Consider the following 22909-nt stretch of genomic DNA (forward strand, 5'->3'; position numbering starts at 1 on the left):
ATGTCATTCCTTCCTAACATTCTGATGCGTTGGAAAGAACAAGGCCCTTTACCTTAAAAGAACCCAAGATGTTCTTGTGGAATGATGCTTCGGTCTCAGCATGTGACACTACATGACCAAATCCTTGCATGAGAAAAACAGAGGTGTGCATGCGACAATGGCGTGGCCAAATCACAATCGGACAATGCATTATGACCTCCTCTTCCATAGCCTGTGACTATCCATATCACTTCTGTGAGGCTGAAGACCATCAGAGACCAAGGACAACAATTCTTGAAACTTTTATTTGTAGGTCAGTAGATGGTTGGTGTCCATCTGAGTGGTCTCAGAAAGCAGGAAGGGAATCCCGACCAGCCTCTCCCATGGCACGAGCCACAATCCCAAGATGGGTGGGAATCCCTAATTCCTGTAAGTCAGTTTTACTCTTTAAACATCTTTATCAACTAAACATTGTGCAGAAGCAAAAGGCCACTCTAACTGGCCTAAAGGAGAGAAGGAAAACCAAGGGGCCGGGATACCTCAGGCAGTAGAGAAGCCTGTTATTAGAACACAGAGCCTGCAATTACTGCAGGTTCGAGCCCGGCCCAAGGTTGACTCAGCCTTCCACCCTTTATAAGGTAGGTAAAATGAGGACCCAGATTGTTGGGGGGGGGCAATAAGTTGACTTTGTAAAAAAAAATATACAAATAGAATGAGACTATTGCCTTATACATTGTAAGCCGCCCTGAGTCTTCGGAGAAGGGCGGGGTATAAATGTAAACAAAAAAAAAAAAGGCAGGAGCGGCCCAATTCAGCCCTGGGTGCAGCCCAGGGACCTGGCAACTGAGTCAGACAGTGAGGAGGCTGGGGAGAATAATGGGCCAGTCCTGGAGTCAGGGGAAGACCTGGACGAGGGCTCTGCATTGGAGGCAGAGATGGAACCAGGGCCATCTGGGAGCAATGTGCAGACTCTGGAGCCTCCAGAGGCGGACAGCAGAGAGGCAGAGGAACAGGAGGAGCCTGTTCCTAGTGTATGCATGTGAAGAGCTGCCAGGAGGCAAGAACAGCTGAAGAAAAAAGGACAACTCGGGAGTAAGGCCAGAAGATGATTGGCCACTCCCATAAGGCTTAAAAGAGCAGCAACAAGCCATTGGGTTCTTTGTAGAAAAGCAACGTTGATTTCCTGGCTTCTTGTCAGTGTCTCTTGAACTTTGTGGGGGTTTTGCCAAGAAAAGCCTTTGACAGGTTGCCAAAGACATCAAAGGTTGGTGATAAGGCCGATGGACTGGTTATTAAGAATTTTGTTTTGGACTAAGCTGAGAATGAATTAATTCTCAGCTGTTTTAATAAAATAAGTTTGTTGAGGACTGAATTGTGTTTAGTAATCACTACTTGGGCCTTGGGCACAACAGGTGCAGGCCTTCCCATTTGCCTTTGATGCCCCAAGATCCAATCCCTCCATTCCCGCACTGCCTGTAGAGCGTTACGTCTTCACAAAAAGAAAGCTGGCCACTTCTGGCATGGGGCAAAGGAGGGGAGACAGCATCACAAGCCTCTGAGGCAGAATAATCCTGCAAGGGCTGGCAGAGGCCTGTGGGATCCTCTTGGACTGAGCCGCTGCTCAGCCCCTGCCCAGCCCACCTGAGTCCCTCAGTGCCGTGGGACTAAATCCACTGCTTGACATATCTTGGCAGAAAGTCCTCTTTTTCAGGTGCCCCCACAACAGGGCTGGGATCAGACTGGCAACTGCAACCTGACGGCATTTCCTCCAGCTCCCCATCGCCAGGGCTCCTGCACTCGCAGTCTGCAAAGCCGCTGTCCATGGTGTCCAGATCCAGGTCGTTGACGGGATCGCTTTCCCCCTCCCAGTCGGGAGAGGGGGTTCCCCTGTAGAGGCCTTCCTCTGGGGCTGGGGCAGAGAGGCAGGGGCGGAGAAGCGAAGGGGCAGGCAGCAGACTGAAGAATCCCTCCCGGCCCCCTGGGGGAGAGCCAAAGGGAGGGTGGCTTGTCCAGGAGGCCGGCCCAGAGGGAAAGGAGTCCTGCAGTGGCACCTCATTCCCCAGCAGCAAACGGCCAGAGGCCAGGCCAAGGCTGCTGCTGCTGCTGCTGTCGAACTGCAGGCTGCGATAGGCCTCCTTCTCGCTGGTTTCTGTCTCCTCCTGCAGCTCCTCCTCCAGAGCCCAGCATGGGTGGGCGCTGTTGCACTGGGGGCAGTGAGTTGCAAAATCCTCCGCCACCGTGACGGTGCCAATGGAGAGGTGGCCATAGCCCTGCTCCCATGTGGCACTGCAGCCCTTGGCAAAGGCCTGCAAGTGTTCTGGCAGGAGCGGGGCGGACATTGGAGGCTGCCCATTCAGGCCATCATTCCAGTCTCCCTCGGCACAGCTCAAGAGAAGGCGCTTGTGTCCAGTACCAAATATCTCTGGCACAACTATGCCCCACTCAAAGGCATCGAGGGTTGTTCCAGAGCAAGGGGCGCCCACCCATTTCTGTGGAGAGAAGAAGAGAAATGCATGCAGTTCAACATCTAGAGGAAGAGGGTGCCATCCGGGTGGTTAGTTGCTCCAGAGAATATTGCCGTGAGCACAAACCACCTGCCAAGGTAACTTTGTTGTATTCAAACGATCAGTTGCTTAGTTCTCATCTACTCTGCCACTGTGACAGCCTTGCTTGCAGCTATGCTAAACATCAGAGCTGAAGGTTAGCAGCATACCAAGGACCCTACTCTAAATCCTCAGGCGACTGGGGTGTTTGTGGAGATGCGGAACATCGTAGGAAACAAGGTGGAATCCTGTGAAGCTCAAACTACAAATGTTTCAGCCATCAGCCATGCCAGAGAATGGGACTCCTGCAAACAGTTCTGCCTGCTCTGAGCTCAGCAGCATGGTCAACGGAACCCTCAGTCCTCGAGAGCTCCAGAAGTTGCAGGGTCGCTCCCTCTCTTCTGGCAATGGTCAGCCCACAGAAGGAGGAGGATTTCTGCGGCCCATTCAGGCCTAAACCTTGTTAGAAGTAATTCTGATCAAACTTTAGGAAAAAACAGCTTCCTAATGTTGGGGGTTTGATGGTGGGTGGATGTGGACTCCCCTTCTTTGGATGGGTCCCACCAGAGATAGCCATCGATTGGGGATACTCGAATTTGGACTCCTGCACTGAGCAAGGGCAGTTGCGTGTGGGGAGGATTATGGGTGGCAGGTTCACACTTCACTACGACACCAGCAAGAAGAAACTAAAGAGGAGTGGGGAAGCCCTAGCTCAGCCTCAGAGGACTCCACTGGAAGGCCTTAGTCCAAACATTGTCCGTGGACATTGGCTATTCTCCTCTGCCCCTCCGATGAGCGGAATAGGACAACTCACCATAGTCAACTTGACCACGGGACAAATTGCTGTGGCCCAATTCAACAATTCAATTTAATTATTTAAAATACTGTTAATTTTAAAAAACGTTTTAATTGTTGTTATTCATATTTTATTTTGAACCTCCTTTGCCATCCTTTCTTTAATGATTTGATTCCACTGTTTCTTCCATATTAATATAACTTTTGTCCTGCAGTGAGTTGGCCTCCCCACCCACACAACCCGCTCCTTTATCCCTCTGTTCTTGAGAGCATCAGAACTGTGGCCGGACCAATGGAGGTTGCAGCTCGCAGCTCGGCAAGAGCTAAGCTTCTGTTATTGACTCTGTTTGCTGGCCATAGGAGACCCGTGTTGGTGTCTTTCCCTAGCAAAGAGGGCAGAGACCTCTCAACTGTTTACAAATCCCACCTGTGTTTAGTTTGCTGATGTGGGACAGAGGAACATCTGTACAGGCAATCAGGACTTGGTAGCGACTGCAATGTGTGATGTAGGGGGAGAGGATGAGAACTGAGTGTGCTTTTTGCTGGGATTCCACTGCCTGCTTGGGCAGGAAATGGCTTCCCTTTTTCAGCCAAGAGGGTTGCCTGCTTAGGCTTTCTTCTGCTCGCAGGAGGGTGATGGAGGAAACCATGGTGTGGCAGAGTAGGGCAGGTTGCCAGGGTAGGCTGGCAGGAAGGGGGTGGAGAAACTAACCAATGCTGTTCCCTTGCCCTGAGCTGCCCACAGGCTGCCCTCCTTGCCACAGGGAGCCTCTTCTGGGCTGCCAGAAGCCGTGGGTGCTTCAGGTATCCCTTGCAACTGCAGTCCTCCCCTCCCCACAAATTACTTTGGTTAGCAACTGGTAAGGATCCGGCTCTTACCTTGAAGTCTCCATTGTGCCTCAGGTAGAGGGGCTGGAAGAAGGGGGCTGGGCTGGGGGTGAAACAGTCCAGCTTCTTCCACAACCTGTGAGGGGAAAGGCAGGCCGGTCACCAGATGTTGTCCCACCTGCTAAAGGTCAAGTGCTAAGCAGGAGTCCCATCCCTGAGTTGTTCAGCAACTTTTGTTTCTCAAGTCCCTGAACCCAGGAGGAGTCTTGAACTGGAGGTCTTTGCCCCACTCAGTGGCTGGTCTCCCTGGAAAGAGGGACGGTTGTGGCCCCAGGCCATCTTGAGATGACAACAAGGAGCTCATCTGCACCCTGGGATACCCTTGATGATTCTCTGGTCTCCAGCCTCTGCCGTTGGCCCCTTGAGATGCTCGCAGGAGCAAAGCACACCAGCCCCAGCTGATGCTGACTTGGATATTGGGTACGAGATGAAAAGAACACATTGGACGGGGGAATCCCTGCAGTGGAAGGAGACGTGGACTGGGCAAAGCGTCTGGCTTCCCCAGTAATGTCACTCACCTCTGGTGCCACCCCAGGAAGGCCATGAGGGCAACAATGGAGCTGAGCACCAATAAAATCACCTCCAGCCATTGGTTTGCGCCATGCTCTGAGGCTAAAGAAGGGAGGGGAAAGAGTCAGTTCGGTCCCCCAATCTTGAACAGCTGGTGCAGAAAGCCTCCTGCTGAGGAAGGCCCCGGAAGCCAGGTTGGGGGCCAGGATGAAGGTGTGGGGCAGGTCCTTTGCTCTTCATGAACTCTGGACTTCTCTGGACTGAGAAGATAACTGGGTAACCCAGGAGAGGCAGGGCTGCCCTTGCTCACGGAAGAGGCCAGAGAAGGGGCTTGAGGTCAGGAGGCCGTGCCTGGACTGCCTGTTTCCCCCACCATCCTGGCTTTGAAGGGGAAGGCCTGGAAGGCAGAAGAGGGCATGGGGCTCACCCTTGTGCGTGGTCTTAAGGGAAGCCAGGGAGCTCCAGTCACTCCATGTTCCCTGGTAAGAAGAGGCCGGCTTTGAGCGCACCTGGAACTCGTACTCAGTGTTCGGCTTCAACTCCTGGGGCAGAAGCCGCAAGCTGTGTAGGTTCTGCAGGAGGGATTTCTGGCTCTGCTGCTGCACAGAGGAAAAAGGAGAGAGAACTCCTGGGGGTGCTATTCTAAGCCCTCAAAGAGACCCCCAGGAGTTGTGGGATTAAGCTGACCAGCTGGGTCAGCTGGGTCACCTGAATTTTCCTAGGAAAACAGTCTCTGAGGGTCGGGGGTGGGTGGGATGGATACCCAGCCATGCCCAAAGTTGCCCAAGGAGATGTTCTAGATAGCCCTGACTTTGATTAGGCCTCAGAGGTTATTTCTTGAGTTTTTTTCAAAGCAGCCCCCACCCCCACCCCCGCTAGCCTCCACCCACACACTGCCAAGGAGGTTAGGAAGATGCCAGCCACAGTGGCTCCTCCTGAGCTACCATGAGATGATGGCTTGCTGGGGGCAGCAGAAAGACTCAGCCTTGTTCTTGAATCTCAGTCCCACTCAGCTTTGTTTGTAGGAATGACTACAGGACATTGATCTCTTACAGATTAACAGAGTTGGAAAGGACCTTGGAGGTCATCTAGTCCAACCCCCTGGTCAAGAAGGAGACCCTGCCTACACCATTTCTGACAGATGGCAGTCCAGTCTCTTCTTGAAAGCCTCCACAACTTCTGAAGGCAACTTCTGTCCCATTGCATGATTGTTCTCACTGGTGCAGCCAAAAAGGTGGCATTTCCTTTTTCATTGTGCCAGGGAAGTGCCAAGGTCGGAGGAAACCCGGTTTAAAAATGCTGCTTTTAATAGGAAGTCCAACCCCTTCTCCCACCTTGGAGATGAGGCAGGCTTACCTTGTTAAACAACATTATTTGCATTTTTAAAAAGTGGGAGTGTTAGTCAAAAAAACAACAACAACGAAGAGGAAGGGCAATTGCAAAAAGTCATTGGTCTTTCCCAAACACGAATTTTCCAAGTAATTGTCTCAGTTGCAAACATAAAATAATGCCTCACCTTCAGATAAAGCTTTTCTGCTTTTCCAGGTTTTCCTCATGAAAGGAGGGAAGACTCCCCGCCTCACCCTCCTGGGAGGAAGCTACTGCCTGGCTGGAGGCATTGGCTGGCTTGCTCTGGTCTGGTGCCCTTTGAGGAGGACAGGCCAGCCATAGGCTGCTCTGGACTGATTGTCCTGTGCCCGTGTCATTCCTCCCTGCTGGTGCCTTCGGATGGCCTCTCGAGCCCCATGCCTTGAATTCCTCCCCTTTCCGCTCTGCCTCCTCACCTGCCAAGGGTGGCCTTTTTCCTTGTACCGCAACTCATACTGCAGGTTGTCGCTCAGTAAGTGGTACTCTTGGTCCAGGTATTTGGTCTCCCAAGAAAGGGTGTAGCCGGCAGACGATGCAGCTGCGGCCAGGTGGATTGGCGGATATGGCTTAACTGGGAAGGGAAGAAGCCAGACTGGGGCACCCCTAAGCAGGGCGGCATTCTCTCCCCCCCCCCAAGGTGGACAGAATGCAGGTGGCCCAGAGGGCTGAAGGGGTAACCCTCACTTTAACTTCCCCTCCAAAACCCGCCTGAGTCCTTTATTTGCTTTGTCCTGCAGCAACCAGAGACAAAGGTGGCTTCAGCAATGGGACTTGGGCAGTTGCTGAAACAGCTTTTTAGGGACACATGAAAGTAGAGCCTGTTTCATGGTCTCATCTTGCTCTTTACAGCCTTCTCTTTGCATGTGTTGCGTGCAAAGGCTGCGCACGGCCTTGAACATCAGTTTGTTCACTGCAAATGCCCTTAAAGACGGCAAGCCAGGCCCGTGTTGCAGCCCTCCCGCTGCTCCGGGAAAGCAAATCAGGGCAAGGAGCGATGGGAGGCTCCCTGAGGCTCTGGGGAGGAAGGCCTCATGGAGGAGCAAAGCGCCACAAGGAGAGCAGCAGCGTTGGGGGTCTCTTTGTGCAGATACGACCGGCCGCTGAATCTCTGGCACCTGCCCGGGAGTTCTAGCACAGCTCCTTGGTTGCACTCACTGTGGTTCTGGAACAGGAACGTCTTATTGCAACCTTGCGGCAGCCGCGGAGGCTCCTCCGCAGGACTTGCGGCGGCGATGCTGACCTCAAAGGCATTGGTGGCAAAGCAGAGCTTCTGCTCACAGAAGCAGGCGTAGCGTGCGTGGGTGACGTTGCCGTCGATAAGGTTGAAGGAGCAGCTTCCGCCGTCGCCACAGTTCCTGGGGAAAGCAAATGCCTCGGGAGGGTCCGGCAAAGAGGCCGCTTCCCAGGGACCGTGGAGGGCTTGCAGGAGGAGGGAAGCGAAATGGCCGAGGCCCCCCAGGAGGCTTTCTGGGCTCTCTCCTGCTCTGCAGGCAGAAGCTCTTGACTGTAAAACTCCCTGGAGGAGCCTCCCTTGCAACAGGAGAGCCGCTTCCCCACCACTGATCCCCGGCATGGGGTTGGCCAGGCAGGACGACTGTCCAGGCCGACAGAGCCTGGCTGGGAAGCAGCTGCAGCGGAGGCTCCTGCACCTTGTTCAGAGTGGCTGGAGAAGCCCAGGGGCTGGGGGGCTGGGAGGCTGGGGGGGCCACAGCGCCTCATCCTCATACCTACCACTTTGCGCTGAGGTTATACCGGGCCCTGTGAGCTGGGCTGAGGCCGCCTCCCCACGTGCATTCCAGCCGCTGGATATAGTCCGCGAAGCAGGTGAGCTCCTGGCACGCGGAGGCTGTGTGGGAAGCAAGAAGTTGCCACGTCAGTTGTGGTGCCACAGGCCTCCCAAAGGCCAAGAAGGCCCAGCCTGACACCACCACCCCCATCTCTACCCCCCCTTGCCAGCAGGTGAGTCTCCTGCTCTGTCCTGGAAGCCCTTTTTCTTGGGAGTCACTGAGCTGAAAGGTCTCCAGACCCTCCGTTTCCAGCAATGAAAAGGTAGCATCCTGAGGGCCATGCAGGATGGACTTTGTAATACTTGAAACATGGTTTCTAGAGTATTGTTGCACTGGCTAACCATAACGAGTTTTCTTGTTTTTTCAAATGCACTGTTAATAGTTTGCCATAAGCCTTCAGGTAAAAGCTTCTCATCAGGACTGGCCGGAGAGTATTGGCTACGTTGCAGAGCCGTTTCCTTTTCTGCTGTTCTCAGGCCTCAGTGAAGAAAGCAAATAGTCAAGGCCAACCTTGGGAAGCTCTGAGAAGGTGCCATACCCAAATCCATTTGGATGTTTTTCCTTTCCAAACGTTTCTTTTACTTTTACTCAAAATACAATGCTCAAAATACTATGGCTATTCTCACATATTACTGGATGTTGTAACTCTTGTGATGTGATTGGACAGGTGACTATTTCTAAAGCAATCAACTTTTGCTTTGAAGTCCTTTGTTGTGCTAACTATAAAAGTGAATGTAATCCGTTTTTCCTGGCTCCCCTTTTCATAGGGAGACACCACTTTATCAGAGTACTCTAATAATTTCTTTTAAATGATCTTCCGACTCGGTGGCTTATTGCAAAAGGTAAACTGAGGCAGAACCTAGAGTCAGGTTTGGCCAACAGTTCCCAGCGAGGTTGCAGGCGAAGTGGAGAAAAGGCAAGGAAGAGCATTAGGCCACCTGGTTGGCTTCCCTCTTTTTCCATTCAGACATCTGGGGGGGGGGGAGATAGTTTGCCATGTTCTTCTGTCCCTTTGGGCAAATGGTCACACGGAGTCTGCCAAATTACACAGTAGCACAGTCACCACATTAGCACCAACTTTATGTTAAATTAGCACCGAAACACACCACTGGCTTCTATATTCAAACATTTGCATAGCATCAGTGAAGTGCTGATTAAAATAACTAAATTAATAAAGAAGATACTAAAAAAAGGCCTTTCTGGTTTCTACTATTTCAGAAACTTTCCTCTCACAATTTCCTTTGGCTTTTTCCCGGGACTCACCTCTCTGCACCAGGCTTTTGATTTACCAATAGTGGGTCCTCCTTCCCCAGGCACAGGGAAGCAGCAGAAGGGAGAAGAAATAAATGGGGACAAAGATACACAAACCAGCAAAGCTACAAACATCATTCTTCTTGTACACACATGCAGGGGTGATTTGAAGCACCTTGGTTATGATCTGCATGGGATTTGCTTGTGAGTACACAACATCGTTCATCTGTCCACCCGTTGTAGGGCACTGGGGGAAGAGCTTTTCCCCACCTGCTGCATTGCAGATACCTTAGCATGCAAGTCCCGTGCTGGGCCCTGTGCTGTGCAGCCAGGATGCTTTTGGGAGTGGAAGGAATCAGGTGGGCCTGAAAAGCAAAACGCCGGGGCTGCTGGTTGTTTGGCTAGAGCTAGATTTGTCCCTTTGATCCACTAAGCCTCAGTTCGCCTGCTGGTGAACGGGGCGGCCAGGTTCGCGTCTGTCTGGTTATCTTTGAGGAGTCAAAGATGGCAACCGAGCCACTTCTCAAGGCAAGGCTTCCTATGTGACGGTTGGCTTGACAGGCGAGAGTCATTCCTAGCATCATATGGAAGAACATTGGCCCACCTGCCATGATTTTTTTGCTTGGGTGTTATTTTTTTGCTTGGGTGTGATCAAACTCATCAGCAGTAATTGAGGTGCATTAAACCTCGTTTCGGAGCTGGTCAGGCAGAAACATTTTGGACGGCTGTAGAAATAGCAGGGAGGGAAATCCAGGCCTCCACCCCAAAAGTAGACTAGGGTCCTGGATATGAGGTCTTACCCTGAAGTGCAGCTCTGGGTTTTCAGTGTGTGCTCAGCTGGAAGGGAGAACCGTGTGGCTGTGATAAATGAAACTGGGTATCCCAGACTCCTTGGGCAATGGGGGTTGTCCAGGCAGGCTTTTTAAACTCTAGGTCACCCTGGATCAGGGGTCTCCAGCCTTGGCCACTTTAAGCCTGGCGGACTTCAACTCCCAGAATTCCCCAGCCAGCAAAGCTCCTCAAAGCTGGCTGGGGGATTCTGGGAGTTGAAGTCCGCCAGGCTTAAAGTGGCCAAGGTTGGAGACCCCTGCTCTGGATAACACAAGTGCTGAACATGCTAGCTAGAACTTGCCCTCAAAATGTCGAGCCAGATTACAAGGCAACTTACTGTGCTGAAGGAGAAGCAGCACCACAGCCATCTGGCCCAGCCGCATCCTTTCTTCCTCCTCTTAGGACTGGTTCACTGGCTTCTTCTGCGTCTTGGCCAAGAAAAGTTAGAGGTTAGCAGTGGTAGCAAGTCAGGCGGCAGGGCTTATGGGCCCCCAGATGCAGGCCTCTAGGGAGTCAGCAGAGACATATGTATTTCAGGGAAAGGACTATTTTCCAACTCAAAGCAGAGAACCAAGTTTGCAATCTTAGCCAGCCTGCCATCTCATCAACCTAGAGGAGACCCAAGGCCTCAAAATCAGACAAAGTACAGCACATTGGTCACCTATGCAGAATTTCCGATGATTTTACAGTGTTGATGGAACCAGGTCCATTTGTCCTAAGAGGCTAGGATTTAATCCAGGGCTATTTGGAATTTTCCATAATCTTCTTTTCTTTTGCCTTGTAGAACACCTAATTTCCATAATATTGACTTATGTCTAAGTATATTTAACCATGTAGTATGTCTGTATTACTATTATCCTTCTCATATGTTCCACTTTCTTCTCTTATTGGTATCATTATGAATATTATTACTTTGTTATTATGATTATGATTATTTTGTCATTTTGCATGTACACAGAACTTATGCACTGGAGACAAATTCCTTGTGTGTCTAATCATACTTGACCAAATAAAGTATTCTGTTCATCAGAGAGATTGCCTTGATTTTGTTGTGCCTAAGTTTCCCAGTTTCTCAGAAACTCCAGGGATTGTCCAAAAGGCTGATGCACAGAATGAGCTGAGGCAAGAAATGTTCAAACCAAGGGGGAAATAAAAGGAAATTTTGGCATATGCCAGACATGCAAAGAGGCTGTCAGGCCGTTGTGAAGAGAAAGGTGAAATGGAAAGGGGTAAAAAGCTTATAAGGATGAAAAGGCGGAAAGTTTCAACTCATAGTTTACATTTCTTAGGAAGGAAATGAAACTTTGGCTCTCCGTGGTTGTCCCACTAGTGGAAGGAGGATGTGGCAGGTGCTGATTAGACCAGGAGAGGGTAAAAGGCAGTTAGCTAACAGAAATGCCCCAGGCCAGAGGGATACTGAAAAAAATAAGCAAAGGTGAGCTTTTGGTTATCTTTGAGAACTCCCGGAAGGCTGGTGAGGTCCCAGAAGACGGGAGAAAACAGATATTGTTCCTTCACATGAAGGAAAGAGCTCAACTCACTTAATGACTTGCTTAGGGACTTGGTTAATGACTGGATAGGAAAAGATATTGTAAATCTGTCATACTCACATAATTTGCTTAGGTACCGTGACACTTATAGTAGCAGCAGAGCTTCTGGCCCCAATTGTTGTCCCTAAGTGAAGACTATTTGTATCTAGGATGCAGAGTGATTTTGCAGTCTTAAAAAATGGTGTCATAAAGGCTGAGAAAACATGGACTTTTTGCAATTGTAATGTGAAATACTGTGATTGTTGGGAAGAAACTTCTATAGGTGAACTCCTTGACCCTTGTGAATGGCCGGCCAGGAAAAGTTGAAAACTTACAATGCACAGCAGTCCCTGTGACTGGACAGAGCCCCTGTTGTGGAAAGCCTCTGTTTGGCCCTGAAATCTTCCCAGTGGATAAATGAAAACTTAATTGTTCCTAGAATTTCAGCAAATTCCTTGGTGAAACTATTGAATCCTCCCAGCCCTGAGGTGCAGGGAATGCTGCGGGAGATCAGGGGGAATGGAAGAGCCAACATTATGGGCAATTCTATGCCACCCGGAACAGAGAGAACTATGGGCCACTGTGGAGTTATCAAGATGGGGATTGACTCATCTTGTTGGTTTTGAGGAATTACTCTGGTGAGCACAGGAATCAGTGGCAGTAGCCACGGATGCAGGAAATCCTCCCCAAGAGAGGCTGTTCGCCTGCTGCCTTTCAGAGAAGCACTGAATGCAAGTGGACCATTCTCTGGGGGCAAATAAATATGGCTTGTTTCCAGGGCTGCGAAAGAAGGCTCTTTTTCCAGTTGTGCCTCACCTATGATCACAGATGGTTCACTAATATAACGTCTACTTCAGTAAGTTGAATCATGATAAGACATCGACAGATCTGGGATGTTACGCACCCTGGCTTGTTCAGATAAAAGACTACTGTGGTCTTGTCAGTAGCTATTTGCACAATTGCCTAGGAAAGTTTTGAGGGCTTTTCATGCTGTTGAGAATTCATTTACGCTGAGCATAGATTAGAAGCATCTTGGCTGGATCATTGCAGGCAGCCGCCCAGATGGAGAGACAGGCCTGCTTGAGTTATTCCAGAGTAAAAGACAAGTAGTGGGGCTTGGAATCTAAAGTGGGGCTAGAATGACGGTTGATGTTTTCTAAGAGGAAATGGGTACCTTGCTGCAACGGATGCATTTGCATATGGGATAATTTACTACTGTAGTTTTAGTAACTGCTGAATATAATTCAATAACACCTTATCTGAAGCTGGAGTGCCAAGGTTGTCAACTTAAGCATCAAGTATTTAAGTCAAAGCAGACCCAGGCCCCCTGGAGTTGTGGGCACTCCATCACTAGAGGATCCCTGCCTTGAGTGACAGGGCTGGACTAGAAAACCCCGAAGTTAGGGAAGATGTTAATGAACATGGACATAATATACTTAGACTTCAGCAAGGCATTCGACAAAGTAGACCACAACCTACTTCATCGTAAGCTAGAAAAAAGTGGGCTAGATAGCTTCACCACCAGATGGATTCGCAACTGGCTGACGAACTGTACTCAATGAATAGTCCTTAATGGGTCTAAGTCTACGTGGAGAGCAGTGGGGTGCCACAAGGTTCCGTCTTAGGCCAGTACTCTTCAATATCTTCATAAATGACTTAGATGAGGGAATAGAAGGGGAACTTATTAAATTTGCAGATGATACTAAGCTGGCAGGAATAGGCAACACCCTAAAAGATAGGCTCAAAATCCAGATGGATCTTGACAGACTTGAACACTGGGCTATCTAACAAAATGAAATTCAATGTAGAGAAAAATAAAGTCCTACACTTAGGCAAAAAAAAACCCCAAAAGGACACATACAGACCAGGCTTAATAGCAGTAACTGTGAGAGGGATATAATATAATATAACAACAGAGTTGGAAGGGACCTTGGAGGCCTTCTAGTCCAACCCCCTGCCCAGGCAGGAAACCCTACACCATCTCAGTCAGATGGTTATCCAACATTTTCTTAAAAATTTGGATTTTGGAGTTTTATTGGACAACCAGCTAAATATGAGCCAGCAGTGTGCAGCGGCAGCCAAAAGAGTCAACACAATCCTAAATTGCATTAACAGAGGAATACAATCAAGATCAAGGGAGGTATTAAACTCAAACTATTTACTAAATCTGCACTACTATTAATCTTCTCATCGTTCCCATCACCAATCTCTTTCCACTTATGACTGTATGACTGTAAATTTGTTGCTGGCAATCCTTATGATTTATATTGATATATTGACCATCATTTGTGTTGTAAATGTTGTACCTTGATGAACATATCTTTTTTTTATATATACTGAGAGCATATGCACCAAGACAAATTCCTTTTGTGTCCAATCACACTTGGCCAATAAAAAATTCTATTCTATTCTATTAATACCTCTCTATAAAGCCGTAGTAAGACCACACCTAGAATATTGCATCCAGTTTTTATCACCACACTATAAAAAAGATATTGAGAGACTAGAAAAAAGTGCAGAAAAGAGCAACCATGATGATTAGGGGACTGGAGGCTAAAACATACAATGAACAGTTGTAGGAACTGGGCATGGCTAGTGAAGAGAAGAGAAGAACCAGGGGGAGACATGATAGCAGTCTTCCAATATTTGAGGGGCTGCTACAGAGAGGAGGGGGTCAAGCTATTTTCTAAAGCACCTGTAGGCCAGACAAGGAAAAACAGATGGAAACTGAACAAGGAGAGATTTAACCTGGAAATAAGGAGAAATTTTCTGAGAGTGAGATCAATCAACTAGTGGAACAACTTGCCTTCAGAAGTTGTGGGAGCTTCATCACTTGAGACTTTCAAGAGGAGATTGGATTGCCATTTGTCAGAAATGGTGTAGAGTCCCCTGCTTGGGCGGGGGGGGTTGGACTAGATGATCTACAAGGTCCCTTCCAACTCTGTTAATCTGTAAACCTACAGAAAAGAAGTCAAGGCAGAGGGAAATTTCAGCGGGAAATAGTGAAGATATTGCAGTCAATGTGGGGGATTTAGAATTGCTTATGGGGGTAGTATAGTTGCTAGGTGGAAGAATTAACAGAACAATCAATCAGTGGAAAGGCTTGTCTCCAGAAGCTGTCGGTGCTCTATCACTGAAGGTTTTTAAGAAGAGACTGGACAGCCATTTGTCTGGAATGGTCTGGGACTGTGGTTCTCAACTGTGGTCTGTGGACCACTGGGGGGGGGGTGCAATGTTGCCACAGGGGATCCATGAAGACTTGAAGAAACGTTATAATCTAAATCTTGAGTTAAGTCTTGGTGGTTGTGGCCATGGTCCGTGGCCACAGAAGATGTTTAAAGGGGATCCATGGTAAAGAAAAGGTTGAGAACCACCGGTCTAGGATTCTAGGGTCTCCTACTTGAGCAGGGGGTTGGACTAGAAGACCTCCAAGGTCCCTCCAAACTCTGTTATTCTGCTCAGTTCAAATGAAGTAAATGGTGATTTTGGAGAATCTTGTGGAAGAATAGATTGAGGTGGAGAATAAGTCTTATTACTGGCTTTATAAATAATATTAATCTTGACAGAGGTCAGATTCCAACAGTTCTTTGATATGAACAAATAAGCAAGATTTTGAAAAGAGAGATGAGGGGCCAGGACTGAAGTCTTATATAAACAGTCCAATAATTATTATGTACTTTAATTGAGTTTAAATTTCCAGAACCAGTTAGAATTGTGACATAGGACAGGGGAGGAATTAGTTGATGGGATGGAGGAACGTTTATGCATTCTGCCCATTTGAGTCACAGCAAAGCAGCCAGGTGGCTGGAGAAGAGAAAATATGGCCCCCACTTTCAAAAGTGGGACGGGGAAAACCTACAATTTTCAGGCCACTCAGTTTGAATTAGTACTTGGCAATATTGTGCAGCAGTTCATGAAGGGTTGGGTCAAGAACCATGCAGCAATTTCCAGAAATGAGCACCCATTTATCAAGAAACGAGACTTGTCAAACTAAGATTATCTGACTGTTAATCTGTCAGCACTAACTTCCTTAGTATATCATATCTTGATTTTATGAAACCGCTTGACAAAGAACATAACATTCTGATTAGTAAGCTAGTTAAAGAGTGAGCTGGCTGCCATAGCAATTAAATACTGAGTTGGTTTGAAAATAGTACTCAGCTGGATCACTGGAGAAAGCAGTTGTGCTCGGAAGAGTTAGCAGTAAAAGGAAAGTAGGCAATCAAAGAACAGGGTGGCTGGATGCCATCAAGGCCGACACCAGCCAAAGCATAGAAAAACTCAAGGAAACAGAGCAAGATCGGAAGACAAGGAGAGAGACCTGGCCCAGAGAATAGCCAAGAGTCGGATTTGACTGAACAGATAACATCATCATCACTCATCTGCAGACTGTCTAATAAGGTCTTACAAGATCCAGTCTTGGGCCTTCTGCTCTTTTGTCCTTTAGGAAAGAGAAGTCAAATGGCGGGTGTGAGGCACCTGGCTTAGTCATAGGACTTAAAAACGGACTTGAAATTGTAGCTGATGAAAACCAAATGACTCCTGAGTAAAGCACAACTATATTTGTACAAACGTACAAAGAAAGATACAAGGAAGCAGAATAGGGCAAAGGAGGGGACTAAGGGCAGTTAGAGCAGGGGTCCCCATCCCTGGTCCATTTACCAGCATTGAGCTGTGGCATGCCAGAAACTGGGCCGCACAAACAAGTGAAGCCCCGTCCACAGGATGCAGATGGCACGCCAAACCACTCCCGCTCTGGCTCATGGAAAAACCTCTTTCCATGGAACCAGTCCCTGGTGTCTAATTCCCTGGTGTCTGAATTAGAGGGCTGCCCCATTTGTACCCAACCGTGCTCTGAATATGCCTGGGAACCTCTTTTTTTACCAGTCCCGTCGCCCACACTTCATGCCCAAATCATGACTGAATTTGCAACTGGAAATCCTTTGTTTGTTTATTTGTTTCTTTGATCTGACTTGGCACTGCCCAGTCCAGAGATTCCGGCCGGGTCAGAGTATGATCAACAGAATAAAAAACAGTGTAATAAAAACCACCACAGAACCAAAGAATTAGACCAGAAAAGAAAGAAAAGAATCAGATGAAGGTGAATTGAGCACACCACGCAGAACATAGGCCACCAACATCCAGAGGTTGCTCCAGCCACCTTAGCCCAGGCCAGTCAGTGTGTATCAGCTGAGCAGTCTCTGTGGAGGCAGGCTGGCCTCCAAACGCCCAGGACGTGCCACGTAGGACTTTAACCAGGAACCCTACCTGGAAACCAACTGGCAAACAGTGCAAGTCCCAAAGCAAAAGAGCCATATGCCGAGTGCCCATCAGTGTTTGTGATCCTGCATTCTGCACCAGCTGAAGTTCTCAGGAGGCCTTCGAAGACAAACCCCACATAGAGTGCATGGCAATAGTCAAGCTGGGGGGCAACCAGGACATGAGTGACTATCTGAAGGATCTCCTGATCTAAGAAAGGGCACAACTGGCCCATCAGACACACTGCACACAGGACTTCCTGGCCACAGCTGCCACCTGCTCATTGAGCAGGAACACCCCCAAGGCTGCTCAGTTGGGAGGTGCAACTATCCAAGGTTAAAGATAAGAGGTGCCAGATCTAGGTGCTTTAATATCTATGGCCACTGGGTCTTGGGAAGATTGAGTCCTTCCCATCAAACCCCACACAACCTCTAGGCACTGATGCTGTCATCTCCAGCCAATGAGAGGATTTGCATTTTTAGAATTATTTGGAATAAGAGGCAGCATTGGCATATCCTCAATTTTGTTGCTCTGGACCAGTGCCTACAAAGCTTAGCCTAAAGCTGAATCTGCCGTGCAGGACCTCACCCATCCGTTTCATGTAGATGCTGGAACAAGGGAAAGAGGAGACGGAGCTCCATGGTATCATCTCAAAGGTGGAACTGGGAGAGACTGGCATTGGCCCCAAAGGAGGAGGAGTATAGTGCCACCACCTCCCAATTCCCAGAGCCAATCCAGAAGGATATCATGGTAGATGGCATCAAAAGCGGTGGAGAGATCAAGGAGCACAAGCATGGATGTACAATCTTCAAGTCAGATTCATCACAGGTTGCCTACAGGTGTGACAAGGCTGCCTCTGCACCGAGTTCTAGTCTTAAATGGGACTAGATGATCCAGTTCCTGCAGAATTCTCAGGAATTCTGCAGGCTTACCTTTTCAACAACCTTCCCTACATGGTAGTTATCTAAAAGTGTTGGGTCTAAGGAGAGCCTCTTGAGGAGGTGCAGTACCATTTCCTTCAAAACTGAACGTACCTGAAAACCCTGTCTATGTACTTCTTCAGGCATTACCAACTCATCCCAGACCACACCCCAAGATGGCGCCCCAGGCATCTGGGACAGACCGACACTCTGTGTGTGTGTGTCTCTCTCTCTCTCCCCAAAATCTATAGATTAATTTATAGATTGATGGGAAATTTTATTTTTCTATTTCCTATATTCATTCATTTCTCACACCTTTATTACTTTTACAAATAACTCAAAGCAGTGAACATATCCAACTTATTTTCGCTTCCTTTCCCCCTAGAGAAATGGGTTTCATGTATCAATTTTTAAAAGTATATCAAATAAAATACTTTCATTCTAAAAAACTAATTTTTATATAGTTTTTAAAATATTTTAACATTTAACAATTTTTAAATATTTTAACATTTTATTGTACACCAATAAAACACCAGAATCTGTATTTGAAAGAGATGGGTGATTCAGAAATGTGAAAAATTGAATGAATGGATAAATAAACAAACAAACAAGTAAACAAACAAACAAACAAATATTGTTAAAAGTCTATTAGAGGGTGAAAGTAAATTGATGGAATTTGACAGCAGTATGTGTAAAATTTCTAACTTAAAACAGTACTAGTGAAAAACTAGACTGGAAGAGCATCTTAAAACTAGAGGAAGAGACATCAATAACCTGCGCTGTGCTGAGGATGCTCTGATAGTTAAAAATGCAAAGGATCTGCAGTCTCTAGTAATGCAAGTCAAATGGCACAGTGAAAAAATGAGATTAATTAAATATAAAGAAGACGAAACTAATGACAGCAACTAATGTAACCAGAATTGACAATGAAGATATTGAAGTGGTTTATAGTTTCTGCCTCTTAGAATTAACTAGGAACCAGCGGCCAAAATGCTCTCTGTGGATTAGCATTTGGTAGAATGGACACGAAGGCATTGGAAAAGGTACTCAAAGGTGGTGATATCTCTATACCTGCAAAGGTCAGAATTGTGTCGGCTGAGATGCTCTAGCGAAGCAAAAGGTGGACTTTAAAGAAAGAGGGTAGGAAGAGCATTGATTCATTTGAATTGGTGTTGGAAAAGACTCCTGGGAATATTGTGGACAATCAAGAAAGAAATCAATGGATCATCAAACAAAAGAAACCAGGGTTGTCCCTGACCAGGCTCAAATTATCCCATCTAAGACACGTGTGAAGATCCAGCTTGCTGGGAAAGAGGAGAAGACGATGACTGGTAGCAGGGTGGATGGGCTCAGTTACAGTAGCCGTGGGGCCCAGTTAGGGGACTTGAAAGACCAAGTTGGAGTCTGATCCTTCTGGAGAAATTATCTACCTGTGGGGCCAACTAGGAGAGTAGGCAAGGCTGACTCAATGGCAGTCAATCACAATCAATCAATCAATCAATCAATCAATCTTTTTTCAGACTTCCATATAAGCCTGAAAAAAAACTTTGCAGCTTTAAGTTTGCTCGAAAGGATAGCAGTGAAGTTATTCTGCCAAATTATTCCTGAAGCCTCCACAGCCTCTTAAAGGCAGCCTTTTGCTCTAAGCAACACTCTGCAGACCAGCCAGAGAGGCCTTGTGGCCCATAGGATGAATTTGGGAGAGGCTGCCCTGCTTCCCCCACCCACCCCAAGCACTCCTTGTCTTGAGTTTTCAACCCACGGTTACTTGCCAGGAAATGGCAGCTCAGCAAACTTCCCCAGAGGTCAACTCCCCTGACTTCACTAGCTCAAGGCTCACACTTCAAGGCCCTCAGACCCCCGGCACAACTAGATCAAAATCCTTTGCCTGCTAAGGCAACATCAGGAGAACTGACTGATCGTCCTCCTCAATATGGAGATGCGAGTCTCCCTCTCTAGGTAGTTTAATTCCAAGGTTACTTTTTCCCGCGTCCCTCTTCTGTTAACAGACGTTTTGTGCATGTCTTGGCCTTGAAATTGAGGACTGTTTTCTCTTTCCAGAGAAATTCACATTTGCATACTGGCTGTCCCAGGGCAGAGGGCCAGCCTGGCCACTCACATATTCTGTCCCTCTTGAATACGGCAGTGGACCTCAGAAGGCCAAAGAAGGCCAACCAGACTCCTAGAGGTCTCCAAGAGAGGCCGTCGCTGCCCATCAGCCGTGCCTGGCATTCACTGTAATGCCATCTGGACAACACTCTTATCCCAAGCAAAACCCAATGTGGAAGGCAAGGAGAAAGACCCCCTCCTCCCAGCCTCTCCCCAGTGCCCAGCATTACCGTTGACCTTCTATTCTGGCGATCGTGTCTTCCAGTAAGCGCATGTAGCTTCCCCAACTAAACCTTCTGAAGTCAGTGAGTCATTGCTAAACACCAGAGCTGCCTGCCCCACATTTACTGTTTCAGAAAAAGGAAGTGGTGAACGAGGTGGAGCAAAACGTCCAAGCCAGCTCACCTTGCAAGTCACAGGCAGCCTCTTCAAATACCAGCTAGCATCCCAGGACTGCTCAGAGCCACTGCCTGCCCTCTGCTAAGCAGCTACTGGGCTCACTCGGAGGCGGAAGCTCTGGGATTCCTGCTGCAGAGGAAGGGTGGCCACAGGTGCATCAAGGAGGGCCATGTGTGGAGACAACATCCCCTTCTGTGCTACTTGCAGACAACCTCCCTGCAACTATGCGTGGCTAGCACGGAACTGGCCAGAAGTGTCCTCTACATGGCCATCAAGGGCCCAACAGAGGCAACAGGTGCCCTTCCTATCTAGATCTGAAGGCTCACAACATTCATCCGGGGGCCTTGAATGGTCTAAAGCAACAGATTAAATGCAGGATCGGATCATTATTCTCTGCAGAATTAAGTGTTCGGTGTTTGTTTTAGGCAGTGAGGTTATAAATTCTGCGTTCTTCTTTCAGAGGGCGAGTTGGTATTATGGCCTTCTCTCCGGGTAGCAGGAAATTGAATGTAGCCCTAAACGTTAACCCTGCTGGGAAGCAGCCAGAGCGTAGCGCTCTCCAACCGCAGCTGGGAAGATCCGTGGCTGCAAAGCTGTTGCTGGAAAGGTCACGGTGGCCTTATGAGCTTTTTCTCAGAAGCAGCTGGGGATTTCCACCCCTGCCGGGGATTCAGCGCTTGCAGCCAACACATTGTGGGACCTGGAATGGAGCACAGAAGGGATTGGGCTGACCAGGGGCTTATTTAGGAGATTAAAAGAGTCACAGGCGAGAATTTGTCTCTCCCCCTGTGAAATACCAAAGTGCCAGGGAAATGGACATTTTCCTGGTCATTTGGAGTCAGGCCCCAGGATAGGCAGCACGGGTGTGCAGCCTACACTAATTCCAGGCATTATTGGTCTTGGTGGCTATGGCTTTTAGCCCACACTTATTTTTATTTTGTTTATTGATCGATTATTAATATATATATGCCACCCAGCTCACTATACAAAGTAACTGAATAGCTCGCACTATAGTGCAAGTGCAAAGATAAAAACATTAAAATTAACAGGAATTAGTTAAAGCTAGGAAAGAAGTAGACAAGCGGTAGGTAGGAAGGCTTGTCTTCTTTTCTCTGAAGGCTGATTTAGTTGCCTGCTGCTCACCTCCGCTGTGGAGGGTTGATGGGTAAGCCGACGGCTGCAGGCAGGCTGACGTCAACCCTCCCCAAATCCCAGCTGTGTAGTGTGCGAAGGTGCACATCCTGTCTGCTGATTGGCTGGTCCGACTTCCTGTTCTGTGCTTTGCTGTTTCAGGGCCACCTAGTTAGAATATTACATTTGCAGAAATATAAACGGAACACACTCTGGGAGGAAGAGGCTCCAAAGGGCGGGGGGGGGGGGGAGGGCATGGCAGAAAAGGCCCTTCTCCCAGAGCCTGCCTGCCAGGGTCCATAGATGCCTCTTCTGCAAGGGTGAACGGGGCACACCAACCCCATTGAGGCAAGATGGTTCTTTAGCCAGCCTGGTCCCATGTCGCCACTGGGTCATATTACGGTACAGAAACAACGGACGGAAACTGATCAGAGAGAAGCAACCTGGAATTCAGGAGAATCTTCCTGACAATGAGGACAATTAGCCAGTGGAACAGCTTCCTTTCAGAAGTTGTGGATGCTTCATCACTACGTTTTTAAGAAGAGATTGGACAACCATCTTTCTGAAATGGTATCGGGCAGGCAGGGGTGTCAAACTTGCGTCATCATGGCATGGTCCTATGACCTATTGGGACTTTCCCCCCCTTCGCTGAATGGAGGTGGGGCCCACAGGCTGCAAGTTTGACAGCCCTGTTATAGGGTCTCCTGTTTGAGCATGTGGTTGGACGAGAAGACCTCCAAAGTCCCTTCCAGCTGTATTCTGATTGAAATCCCTCAACAAACACCTGGGTTTGACCTGCCTTGCTCTGTCTGGACAAAATTGAACAGAATAAGGTGTTTTACTGGAAGAGGTTCCTCTGCCCTGTATCAGTGGGGATGGAAGGATTCCTCTCATTGCAATTGTGGGCTGCTATGCAAACTATTAACATATTGTGCAAGATTGCCCATGACGTGCATTCTCTGGTTCCCTAAAAGATCTGCATGAAGCAATGCCAGAGGCCATCGCTTGGATAGCTGAATTGTACATCCAGTTATGATGCCATGGTCGTACATCCATAGACGTTTTATATACAATTACTTGGATTGTGGGCATATGTTTACTTCTCTTCTGTTATGTTCTCATGACACGCTAAATAATAACTACGGTTGTAAGACTACCTGCATACATTTATGCTGATTCTCTGGCAGGGCTGTGGCCTCCAGATGGTGCCTGCAGGAGAAGAATGCGGTGCTCATTGGAAGAGAACGGAGGGGTCAAATTGGCTTGAATACGCAGAGATGGGGGTTGCATCCTCCAGGCTTCTTCGCGGCTCTCCCCTTTAGAGAGAGTCAACGGCATCCTTTTGCCTTTACCCCGGCTGGGCACTCGCAACACGGGACCCAGGTTCTCCCCATGTGCAACAGCGAGGCTGGCCAGTGGCCAAGCATGCCTTCCTTCTGCCACTAGCACCAATTCTGGCTTGCCAAAAGGCCCACCAAGTCCTGTTCCACAAGCATCTCAGGTGGCAACTCTGCTTAGCCTATTAGAGCTGTCCTGCATCAGCCTTTCTGCTGCCCCCCCCCCGCATGTTGGGAACTCCCAAAGATGTGAGCCAAGTTATGTGTGGGTGT

General features: G+C 48.3%; 1 protein-coding gene across 6 annotated transcripts; it reads right to left on the reverse strand.

Moving 5' to 3' along the window:
* Window positions 1–928: 928 nt before the first annotated feature.
* Window positions 929–22866, reverse strand: IL21R (interleukin 21 receptor). Of its 6 annotated transcripts, none has more exons than XM_058157936.1 (9): window positions 22457–22866; window positions 10290–10380; window positions 7815–7929; window positions 7239–7438; window positions 6500–6654; window positions 5143–5314; window positions 4724–4817; window positions 4197–4281; window positions 929–2468 (listed from the first exon to the last, which is right to left on the reverse strand). In XM_058157936.1, exons 2-9 carry the CDS (start codon window positions 10333–10335, stop codon window positions 1644–1646), a joined length of 1692 nt encoding a protein of 563 aa, XP_058013919.1. In that variant the 5' UTR covers window positions 10336–10380; window positions 22457–22866; the 3' UTR covers window positions 929–1643. The 6 variants fall into 6 exon arrangements, with proteins under 6 accessions (XP_058013919.1, XP_058013916.1, XP_058013918.1 ...); XM_058157933.1 differs by having other exon boundaries at window positions 10290–10374; window positions 21312–22866; XM_058157935.1 differs by having other exon boundaries at window positions 21312–22866.
* Window positions 22867–22909: the final 43 nt, after the last annotated feature.

This window comes from Ahaetulla prasina, chromosome 14 (assembly GCF_028640845.1).
Source record: "Ahaetulla prasina isolate Xishuangbanna chromosome 14, ASM2864084v1, whole genome shotgun sequence".
In the NCBI taxonomy this organism is placed as follows: domain Eukaryota; kingdom Metazoa; phylum Chordata; class Lepidosauria; order Squamata; family Colubridae; genus Ahaetulla; species Ahaetulla prasina.